Genomic DNA, 10,870 nt, shown 5'->3' with positions numbered 1-10,870 from the left:
GAAAGAGAAAAAAGTAAGAGAGAAGAGAAAGGAAAGTGAGGAGAAAGAGAAGAGAGGAAAGAAAAAGAACAGACAGAAGAGGGGAGAGAGAGAGAGAGAGAGAGAGAGAGAGAGAGAGAGAGAGAGAGAGAGAGGATGGGGAGGGGAGGGGAGGGCTCTGAAAGGCTAGGTTCACTCCATCCTCCCTCCCACAGCTCCAGCCTCCTCTTGGCCCTGGCACCCCCATCTCACCTCTTGCCAGGGTAGCCCTCTGAATACTTGTTGTTTAGACAGGATCCCAAAGCCTCCAGGGCTGCTCGGCTACAGAAGTTCTGAGATGAAGGTAATGACAGATATTGGGAGGTATTATATAGGGAGCCCCAAATCTCCTCCCAGTTCCCTGGAATTATGGTCCCAGACCAGCCCGGTGGTCCTTCCTACCCCTGGAGCCTAGCGACCAAGCCTCATCCTCCAGAACTCAGACTAGCAAAACTCCCCAGTACAACATGGAAATGTTTAACAAAATCAATTAAAATGCAACACAGATAATGCATTTATGGCGTTCTGAGTCAAACATTCCCTTCAGGTAGGAAAGGATCCACTTCTATTAGAGCATTTCACTGCCCTAAAGTCAGAGCAGAGGCTCCAGGAACCCTCCTGGCCCCCACCCTGAAACATCCCTGCTCCCCCAGTGCTCCTACCTCTGAGGCAATGAGCTCTAGGCCCCGGCACTGTCTATCCTTCTCCCTTTGTAGGAGTTCCCACATCTCAGGGTCACTGTCAGACAGGCTTTCCTGGCCTGTCCAGCCTCTGGTGGTCTCTCCAGCCTGGGCCTTGGCTGCCTCCCCATGCTGGGCCCGAAGAGCGACCTGGAACAGCCAGCTGCCTCTCTGGAGGGGCCAGGGGCAAAGAGAAACCACAGACATGCACCCATAGATACAGTCACTCAGGCCCTGCCCCCAGTGGCTCAGGTCAACTCAGCCTGGCCATTCCTGAGGACAATTTAGAGGCCAAAGTTCAGCACAGAGTCCAGGGGGGTAGCTCTGACCTGACCTATTCTACTCAGCTGGGGGCAGGGAGAGGGCCCCCTCTGGGGAAATCAAGCTGCTGCCCAGGGAACTCTCCTCCAGTCCTGAGAGCCTGGCCCCCACAGGCCACAACAAGGCAATGCTCTGAGTCCAGGCTCCAACCTGGGGATCTGGCCAAGGCAGCCACAGCACCGGCACACCGTGCCCCTGTGGGCTACATCCCACCCACTCTCCACCCTCTTTTCTTTTGGGGGGGGGTTCCCTGATGCAACCAGCAGGGGCCAGTTGCATCATCTGCCAGTCTAGGGCTGGTTTTTGACTTTTGCTGCTGGCAGGGGTTGAGCTAACTGTGCAGCTTCCATTCCTGGAGGCCCAGGGGGGACCCCCTGGCATGCTGGGCCAGAGGGGCCAAAAGGAGGCCCTGGACAGCTGGGGATGGGGCACTGTGCAGGGGTGTGGATCTCAAACCTGCCCTGGAGAAGACCTGGGGGTGACACAATTCCTGATCCCTTCCCCATCTCCCCCTCCCCGAAGTCCCTCCAAGACACCTGTAGCCTTGCAGTGTCCTCGCCCATCCTCTCCTCCTGAGTTTTGGGGGAGAAGGAATGGGGGAACCCAGCCTAGCTAGTCTAAAAGTTGGGGTACTCCAGTGAGGGGGTCCTAGGCAGGCCGGGGGTTCCTTCTCTCTCCTACGCCCCTTGACCACGAATCAGGACACCACGATGCACATTCGTGGGTCGAGGGGGCTCCAGCTCTCAGCGCTTCCCTTCCCCCAGTCCCCCGCCCGCGGGCCATGTGCTACAAACTGCCGGGCAAAAGCCCCAGGCCTGGGACAAATCCTCCCAGGGGGAGGGAAATGTGTGTGTGGTGTCCACCTGCCTCCAAGGCCCTGGCCTTACCCGGAATGCACGGAGCAAGGGAAAGGGTAACATCGCGGTTCCGAGACTCAGCAGGTCCCACCAAGTACCCGGGGCCCCAGCAGCCAAAAGCTCGGAAGAGGAGGGATACTGTAGCGCATGCGCCAGAAATACACCTTCTCGTAGCTCCCGGCTTAGAGGCGAGGCGGTGCTGGCACATGCGCAAATGAGCTCCGTCTGGGCCTTCTGGGAGTTGTAGTCTTGTAGGCATTTTTCGTTCTTGTTTCCAGCCTAGACAAACTTGGAAATTTTGTGGGGGCCAGATGGGGCCGAGGTGGGGTGAGATAGATCTCGCGTTGCCCCCGACTCCATCTTCTCCCATCCAGTAAGCCCCCATCCTCAGTTTCTCCATAGGGGCTCTGCGACCTGGGTTCTTTACCTGCTGCCTATAAACATGCTTAAGTGTTGCCCATCCTCACAAATTCCTCCCCGGAGCCTTCCAGAATCTGTGGTCCCTCCGAACTCCGTATGACCCTCTGTCTTTGCACCCTTTCTTAGTGAAAATCTAAGAAACGGCTCCTGGTCTTTTGCCCGTTGCTCTGCATTCTTCTTTTCTCTTCTCAGTCTCTTTTAAGCTCTTGCTGGCAGGCTTCCAGTCTTATTACTTGTGGGAACTGCCTTTTCGCACATCACTGATGAGCGCTCTGCTGGCCAATCTCATTCTTTGGGACCTCCCTGACACCACGGCCCAGCCTTTGGTGACCTGCTCTTCCTCTTGCTCTCCTCCTCCTCCACCTAGGATTTCTCCTTTTCAGATTCCCTTGGGCAAATTGTCCATGTCCTAGCCCCTACCTAGGGATCTCTCCCAAGACTTTTCCTGGGCCCTTCTCTGTCTCCCTGCCTCTGGCTCTCTCTCTCTGTCTCTTTCTTTCTCAACCCCCAGTTCTAATTCTCTTCTCTTTATTGATGTGTCCCAGATCTCTATTTTCAGTAGGATCTCATGGATTAGGAGCTCCCTCTCCCAATAAAATCACAGGTCCAGGCTCTAACCAATTCCTATTCTTAGAGTGCCTGAAGTCAGGAAGATCTGAGTTCAGATCCTGCCTCAGCTTCTTGCTAGCTGTGTGACCTTTTTCAAGTCTCAAATTTCTCTGGGCCTCCTTTTCTTTGTCTATAGATGATGGAGCCCCTTTTTCGGGTTCTTTGGGTTCTGAACCTACCTCTCTGACCTTAAATCTTGCACCATCCATTTCTTACTGGACATTCCAAATGGGATGTCCTTCAAACTCAGCATTTTAAATTTAACCCTCTGCCCCCAAACCCAGTCCTTTTTTGAACTTGCTCCTTGGGTTTAGGGTGCCACCATCTGCCCAGCATCTTTCCAAGTTGACAACATTTGGGTCATCCTGAACTTATTCTTGCTCAGCCTACAGGATTGTTCAGTGGCTTGGTCTATTCTTTTAACTTCCATAACACTTGGTACATCTTTCCCCTCCTCTCCTCTCGAATGGCAGCCCCTCATCATATCCTACCTAGCAATAGCCCTCCAATTGGTCTCCTAGACTCAAATCTTCTTTCCTACTCTAAACTGCTCTCTACCAAATTACCAAAGTGACTTTCCCAAAGTTCAAGTCTGATCACATCACTGTCCTGCTCAACAACTCCACCAGCTCCTTAATCTCTTTAGGATCAAATGGAAACGTGTTGGATTGGAATTCAAAGCCCTTCCAGATCTGGCTCCAAATGACCTTCCCCACCTTAATACACATTGCTCATTTCCAAGAACTCTATGGCCCAGGCCCTTCCTTACTTTGCCTCTTACATGATTCATCTCCCACCTCTGAATCTTTGCAATGGGTCATCCTTCCTCTTCACGCCTGTCACTCCGAATCCCTAGTCTCCTTCCAGATCCAACTCAAATACTACTTTCTCTAGGAAACTCTTCCTTTTGCCCCAGCTGCTAGTACCCCTCTTTCTCCCAGTTTTCCTTTGTGTATATTTTGTATACATCTCTCTATATGTACATGCTAACACCCTCGGCTAGACTATAAACTTCTAGACAACAAGGACCATTCCTGTTTTTGTCAGGTCTGACTGGGACCCCATTTGGGATTTTCTTGGCAGAGATACTGAAATGGCTTGCCATTTGCTTCTCCAGCTCATTTTACAGATAAGGAAACTGAGGCCAGCAGGGTTAAGTGACTAGTAAGTGTCTGAATCAGATTGGAACTCAGGTTTTCCTGACTTCAGGACCAGTGTTCTATCCTCTGACCTCCAAACTGAGGCAAATTGGGTCTAGGTCAAGCAAGTATCTCAGGCCAGACTTGAACTCAGATCACAGTATTCACTTCACCACTGACTTCCTTTGGCTAAGGCTCACTTTTCCTGGTGTTTGATTGGTTAGACAGACACTTGGTGATCCCTTTTCCAAGGCATCAGGCTGTCTCCCTTTCTCTCTGGGCCTCTGGGTCAGAATAGATGATCTCTCCTATTCCTTTCAAGCAGGATAGTCTAGAGAGCAGCCCAACAATGGAACAGGTTGTTCAGGAAGTAATGAACTCTCCATCACTGGAGGTGTTCAAGCAAAGGCTAAACCACTTTTCAGGGATGTTGTAGAAGGGAGCTGATGCTTCTGGTACCAGTAGACTCAATGACCCCTGAGGTCCTTTCACTCCACAGTTCTGTGATTTTTCTGCCTCTGAAGTTCTCTGACCATCAAAGGTCCTGTGACCATCAAAGGGAGCCTGGAAATGGAAGAGGAATAATAAAAGAACAATGGCGGGGCATGGAAAAGGGGGGTGGACAGAACAATCTCCTGCTTTGATGGGAATTTTTTTTTGGAGGAGGCACTGGGGATGGGAGCCTCAGATGCAGGGGAAAGTAATTCTTCCCTTTTCAAATTTCTCAGCTCTCTGTCCAGCTCCTCTCCAATCACTTTGGAATTTGTATCATACTTTTGGCAGTGCAGCTGCCTTCTCCTACAGACTGCAAGTTTCTTGAGGGCAGGGACTGGGTCATTTTTCGGGGAGGTCCTGGGTTCAACTCTAACCTCAGACACTTCCTAGCTGTGTGACCCTGGACAGGTCACTTAACCCCCATTGCCTAGCCCTTACTGCTCTTCTGCCTTGGAACCCTTCCTTAGTATCCATTCTAAGATAGAAGGTAAGGGTTTTTAAAGGAGTTCTACAAAGTGCCTGTCGTGTCTCTATCTCTCTCTGTCTTTGTGCCTCCCTCTCTGTCTCTATCTCTGTCTCCATCTATCTTTGTCTCTGTCTCTCTGTGTGTCTGTCTTTATCTCTCTGTGTCTGTGTCTGTTCTCTCTGTATGTCTCTGTCTCTGTGCTTCTCTCTCAATGTGTCCGTCTTTATCTCTCCGGCTCTGTGTCTCTTTTAGTCTCTGTGCTTCTCTCTCACTGTCTGTTTCTACCTGTCTCTGTGTCTCGGTCTCCATCTGTCTATGTGTCTATCTCTCTGTGTCTCTGTCTCTCTCTATTCCTGTGTGTCTCACTAGCTCTGTCTCTCCCCCTCTCACAATGCAGGCTAAGCCTCCCCTCCTTCACCTCTATGGCGGTAGGGAAAGGGATCTCTTCACCCTCTCCCACCCCTTCTACTGGACTTGACCTTAAAAACCCTCCAGCTCTGAAGCTCAGGTCTGGCTGCCTCCTGATTGGCTCCCAGGAGCTCCGGTCTGCACTAGGCCCTTTCCTCCCCAAGCTGGCCGTCCAGGTTGGGGTGGCTCCCCTAATCTGAGGGTCCTTGTGCTCACCCTGACTGCCCCTGTCCCTGGGGGCCCAAGGCCAGGCGGGGAGGGGGCTCTCTGCCTCAGCTTGCCTGCCTCTTCTGGCTGGAGTTCCCCAGGGTACGGGGGCTTTGGGTGTGGGAGAGCTGTTAATGAAGCTGCCTCCAATTAACGCCTGGGCAGGGGTTGAAGGCGGATAAAATTAGTTCCAGCTCCAGCAGGAGGGAGAAGTCTGGGGCTGGGGGTTAGCATTGGGGAGGGGGTGGCCAGGAGGCTCCTGGGGGCGGGGCCCTACGTCCAGGGCCCCAGTAGCCTTGGGGCGTCCTGCCTTCTGGTCACCTCCAGCCTGGGGGGTCGTCTCCGCCCATCTTCTCCAATCTTCTTCCCAGGGCTTCTTCCCTCCTTTCTCCCGCCCCTGCCAGTCTGCAAACTCAGCGCCCAGGAAATCAAAGGAAAATCGATGGCTCCAGATGCCACAAACAGTGGCCCCGGCTCACTCTGCCCCGCTGCCCCAGCTTGTACGACTTGCTAGTTGGGACAGAGCCTAATGGATTGTCAGCCACCTTCCTTATCGCCCGGGGCCTCATTCTGCTTTCTAGACCCCCGGCCACAACAGTTATTAACAATGAGATTCCTTTCTTCCTCCGGCTCCCATTCGGCCCATCCCTGCCTAGTCTCACAGACATTTCTTCCCTTTGCGGTCAGTATCTACCCCTGTAATCCCCGCCCCCAAACACGCCCCCGGGCATCTTCGAGGCAACCTTTAGGGCTTCTCTGCCCTCAGCCTTCGCTCTTCAGAGCTGATGCCCCACCTCTAGAGGCGGATTTCTCTTGGGTCACTTTCATCTCCCAGCTCGCCCGTTCCCAGAGTGGGGAAGGAGCTGCCCAAGGTGGCCATCATGGCTGCCCTCCTCCCAACTCCAGCTACCCCTGGAAAGGGCTCACGGAGACTCGTGTTGGGGTTGACTTTATTTTCTTCCCTTTACATCTGCGGTTCATTGTAACTTGGGGGAGGGCATAGAAAAATAAGAAGCAGCGGCGGGGAGGGGCAGGACGGGACTGGCCTTTCGAAGGAGAGGAGTGGCGGGGCAGAGCGGGGCCAGGGGCCGAGCCCTCTAGCCCTCATTTTGGTCCTGCACCGGCGGGGGTCTTGGGTGCTCATAGAGAAGTGAATGGGTAGAATAAAGGATCAAGCATAATAAAGGTCGGGGCTAGACGTTCCAAGGGCGGCCAGGCACTATAGGGGGCCCGGAATACTAGGAGGGAAGAGGAGAATAGACATCTGTGGAGGGAGGGCTGGAATTCCAGGGAGTTGGGTCAGCGGGGCTGGGGAGAGGCTGTCGGCCAGAGTGGGCGCTCTGGAGGCTCTGAAGTTCAGGGCCAGGAGAAGAGAGACCCCCGCGGGGCTGCCTCCTCTCCTTCCCCCCCACCCCCACTCCCCACCCCACCCCCGGCCATTTGAAGGTGGCTAGGAAGGAGGAGCTGGGGGCTGGTGGGAAGGGAGCTGCGTTAGAGGAGGACAGAAGCACGGTGAAGTCCCTGGGATGCCGGGCACCCAGCCAGTTCCAAAGCGGAAGGGGAAATCTTAGGAGAGAGTAGCAGGGTCAGTGGCCTTTCTGGTGGGCCTCCCTAGTGTCCTTCCGCCCTCCCCGGGATGCACCGGGGCCTCTCCTGCCCTTACTGACCCAGGAAGCAGCGGGGGGTGGGGGAGCGGGGCGGGAGTAGGAGATGCGTGGGTGGGTGGGCGCCCTGGCTGCTTAGTTCCGGGAGGGTTAGGTGTGAGGGAAATCAAGGGCAGCTGGGCGGCGGGAATGGGGCAGCGGTTAGCCGAAGTAGGGGTGCTCGCTCTGGAAGTTGTAGTCCGGGCACACCTTCTGCACCAGTTTGTAGTCAAAGCTGAGAAAGGAGACGAAGATGCAGATGACTTTGAAGGGCTTGGCGCAGAGCCACGCCGCCTGGCTCTGGGTGTGCTCCGTGAAACACACCTGCGACGGGTCGTACAAGCAGGGCCGGTGCTTCCGAGCCCGGTTCGTCTTCTCGTACTCCACGTGGCAATTGAAGGCCCGCGACTCCTTAGCCCCGGGGACCCCCAGGGCCCCCCCTAGGGGCCCTGCCAGCGCTCCCCCGAGGGCCCCTCCCAGGCTTCCCCCCGACGGCATGCCCAGCGATCCCCCCGCAGGCACTCCCAGGGGAGCCCCGAGGCCCGGGAGGGCGGCTCCCTCCAGGGCCAGAGTGGACTGTAGGGGGTGAGGCGACGGGCCGGCAAGCAGCACCCCCCCGAACTCTACGAGCTTTGACGGAGGCACTATGCTGACGCTCAGGTTGCCCAGGCTGGAGGAATTGTGCCGGAAGTAAACGCTGAAAGTGCCGTTGACGTGGTCCACGATCTTGCCCGTGACGAGCAGGGAGAATTTGAGGGTGTGCACCCGGAAATAGAAGTCCCCCCAGCCGAAGATCTTCTTGGCCCTGGCGGCCTTGATCGACGGCTTCCTCTTGGTGCGCTGGGCAGGGGGAGCCAAGCCAGCCCCGGCCCCCCCCGGCCCTCCAGCCCCGACCCCAGTGTAGTTAGTTGGCAAGGCCCAATTCCAGGTCTCGGCTGCGCCGTAGCCTTCCGAGGATCGCGGGGCAGGGAAGAGGCGGCCTTGAGAGGCCGCTCCAGGCCCAGCAGCAGGGCGCAGCTCCAGATACCTCGGGGTCCGAGACACAGGCAGTTGGGCACTGGAGGCCTGAAGAGTGGGAGGAGAGACGGAAAGACATACAGAGAGACGGAAAGACATACAGAGAGACAGAGACAGAGACGAATACAGAGAGAGAGAGAGAGAGAGAGAGAGAGAGAGAGAGGAGGTTTGGGGAAGGGATCTAAGAGCCCCTCTCCCGGCCCACGTGCCCTTCTTCCCGTGCAGGCCCCTTCTCTTTCCCTGCCTTCCTTTCCCTCTCCTTGGATCTCTGGCTCTCTTAAGCCATGCCCCCTTGGACCTTCCTCTTCCCCCGCCTTTCCTTCCTGGAGGGGAGAAGAGGGTTTGTGGGGAGAAAGCTAAACAGGCCAGGAAGGACAGGGAGGGGGTGGCGGCGAGGTAGGCCGCCTGGCACAGGCAGTTCCATATGTGGCCCCCGTGCCTGCTCATTAATCAGGGGGGGAGGCAGCAATCCATCAAAATCCCGAGGTAGTCCCAGGGGAGGGTGGGGGAAACTGCGACTCAGCAACTCAGGGCCGGGCCAGATGGGGCTGAGCAGGGAGGAGGACCGAAGAAGCCTTCCCTGGGCTGCTGGTGCTGCCAGCCCAGCCCCTCGAAGTGCCCTGTATCTCGTTGCCTCAGCAGAGGGGGGCGCTGCGGAGCCCGAGCTGAAAGCGAGCTCCAGGCCGGGCTCCAAAGGTTGCCCCCCCCCGGGGGTGGAGGCGTGGCCTGTGGTGGGGCAGCCTTGCAGCTTGGGGGTTGAATTCCTACTCCCACAGGGCGCGAAAAAGACCCTCTCCCCACCGCCGGGGGGCTCTTGCTCCAAGGGGTTTGCAGGACAGGCGAGAGGGTCCTGCTCCCAGCCCCCCACCTCGGCCGCCCCCTGGCTGGCGCCCCCGCCTCCCTCTCTCCTCCTGCCTGTCTCTCAGTGTCTCAGGTGGCGGCCGATCCGGTGAGACAGCGCTGGCGCGAGTACAAGATGGATCGAGAGGCGGGAGCGGCCGGGCCAGGCCCGGGCCATCAATTATCCCGGGGCGGAGGCGGAGGGGGGGGGGGTGGAGCGGGAGAAGAGGGTGCAGGGAATGAAGGAGACGAGGAGAGAGCGAGAGGGAAGAAATATGGAGATGCTGGGAGGCTGGGGGAGCGGGAGGGAGGGCACCGTGCGTGTCTACACTGGCTCGAACTGAGAATCCAACCGTGGGCACTGGGCGGCTGCGGGGGGCGGGGAGGTGTCCATGTGTATTCACTGTCCTTGAGCACTCAGGGTGTTGCGGGACTGTGCACACACCACGTGTGAACTCTGGCTGTTTGTCCACACCGAGAGGGGACACACCAGGTCAGGGCCGGGGATCCCAGGGGCCTTGGCATTGGGGGGCGGGGAGCCTCAGAGGAGCCGGAATCTCTGTCTAGCCGCCGCCGCCGCCTCAGTCCCTGCAGCGCTGCGATCCCGGGTTATTAATGCTGCCGCCGCCTGCTCATCATACATATTTATCGCCCCCTCCCCTCCGCCCATCCCCCAGCCTTGCCCAGGTGAGGAGGGCTGAGGGGCGGCGAGGGAGTAAGAAGCAGACACTGAGCGCTGAGCGGAGGAACGAGGGAGGCCCCAAAATGAGGAGAAACGCTGGGGCTGAGGGGGAGCGGAGGAGCCGAACCTCTGGGCCTGGGGGGTGGGAGCGAGGGAAGATGGGGGAACTAAGCCTGTGGGAACCCTTTGGTGTACGGGACGAGACTAGGGGATCTTAGGCCCCAGTGCGGGGAGCCAAGGCCGAGCCAAACGGAGTGGGGATCGGGGAGCCCTTCGGGCTGGAAAAGGGTCGGCCAAAAGGCCCTAGCCCCTACCTGTGCCCAGGCTTCTGCCCTGCGGAGAAACCCAGCCTTTCAGCAGATGAGCGAGCCAGGCTACAAGAGTAGAGACTTCGGCCCCCCAACATCCCTGCCTCGGGTTCGACTGCTTCTCTTTTCTAGGACCATCTAGGCGACATTTCATCCCTTACCCCTCCCTGTCTCCCTCCCCCTGCCCCTTGCCCCTCTCAGGGATCTAGGCGTACCATGATGCCCCACCTCAATCCAAGTCCTAGTCTTTACGGGCCAGCCTAAGGTCTTCCCTCTCCTTGCAAGGAGGAAGGAACTCGGGCAGGTCTCTGCCAATTCCCCAGACACCAGCTCAGCTGATATGGGGGAGGGCCTGGGAACTGGAGGGGTCTGAGACAGCGGCGGGGTGGTGGTGGTGTCTGAAAGCCGCTTGTCCATCCTTCCTTCCCCACCCGGGTGCCTGATCCCAGACAAATTGCTATTTCGCCTTCTCTGATCCCTGCAAATCCCGTGGCTCTGGTTCTCTCCCCCCCCCCTCCCCATTCACTGCGGGAGTCTGAAAGATGAAAGTAGGCGGGTGTGCTGTGTGGGTGTGGGTGTGGGTGGGCCCTGACCGACCATGGACTGGGGGGAAGGGAAGTGACCTGGGCGGAGGAAGGGGTCTATCTGGGAGGAAATGAACTGAGGAGTGGGAACAAGAGAGAATATGATGAAATAAAATCGGTTTCCTCTAGGTCTGCAAGTCCCTTTTTCTATTTCAACCCCCCCCCAACCCTTGATG

The 10,870-nt window shown here is 57.0% G+C and overlaps 2 protein-coding genes across 3 annotated transcripts in view; both read right to left on the bottom strand.

Annotated features, from left to right (window-relative positions):
• The window catches only part of SHMT2 (serine hydroxymethyltransferase 2), an 8,527-nt gene extending 6,532 nt beyond the window's left edge, over positions 1–1,995 (bottom strand). Inside the window, exons 1-3 of one of the 2 annotated variants that reach the window (XM_044680605.1) lie at positions 1,907–1,995; positions 681–869; positions 232–311 (exon numbers count right to left, since the gene is read on the bottom strand). In XM_044680605.1, coding sequence (XP_044536540.1) covers positions 232–311; positions 681–869; positions 1,907–1,939 — 302 coding nt within the window. In that variant the 5' untranslated portion in view covers positions 1,940–1,995. Of the gene's footprint in view, positions 1–231; positions 312–680; positions 881–1,906 lie in introns of both variants that reach the window. The other variant, XM_044680606.1, reaches the window with a different exon arrangement.
• Positions 1,996–7,087: 5,092 nt separating this feature from the next.
• Positions 7,088–10,527, bottom strand: NXPH4 (neurexophilin 4). Its single transcript, XM_044682030.1, has 3 exons — positions 10,363–10,527; positions 8,720–9,097; positions 7,088–8,328 (listed from the first exon to the last, which is right to left on the bottom strand). The coding sequence occupies exons 1-3, from the start codon at positions 10,525–10,527 to the stop codon at positions 7,426–7,428; spliced, it is 1,446 nt and encodes a 481-aa protein (XP_044537965.1). The 3' UTR covers positions 7,088–7,425.
• Between the last annotated feature and the right edge of the window lie 343 nt (positions 10,528–10,870).

Source organism: Gracilinanus agilis, chromosome 6 (genome assembly GCF_016433145.1).
Source record: "Gracilinanus agilis isolate LMUSP501 chromosome 6, AgileGrace, whole genome shotgun sequence".
NCBI classification, from domain to species: domain Eukaryota; kingdom Metazoa; phylum Chordata; class Mammalia; order Didelphimorphia; family Didelphidae; genus Gracilinanus; species Gracilinanus agilis.
Note: the sequence above shows the minus strand (reverse complement) of the source record. Positions and strands in the feature narration are given on the sequence as shown.

What these genes read in the sequence shown, in the direction of transcription:
- NXPH4 (XM_044682030.1), bottom strand. Translation starts at nt 10,527, where the DNA reads ATGGACAAGCGGCTTTCAGACACCACCACCACCCCGCCGCTGTCTCAG. An exon ending in GGAAGACCTTAGGCTGGCCC is followed by an intron (nt 9,098 to 10,362) that starts GTAAAGACTAGG and finishes AACCCCTTGGAG; the next exon opens with CAAGAGCCCCCCGGCGGTGG. An exon ending in CCCCCCTGATTAATGAGCAG is followed by an intron (nt 8,329 to 8,719) that starts GCACGGGGGCCA and finishes CCCACTCTTCAG; the next exon opens with GCCTCCAGTGCCCAACTGCC.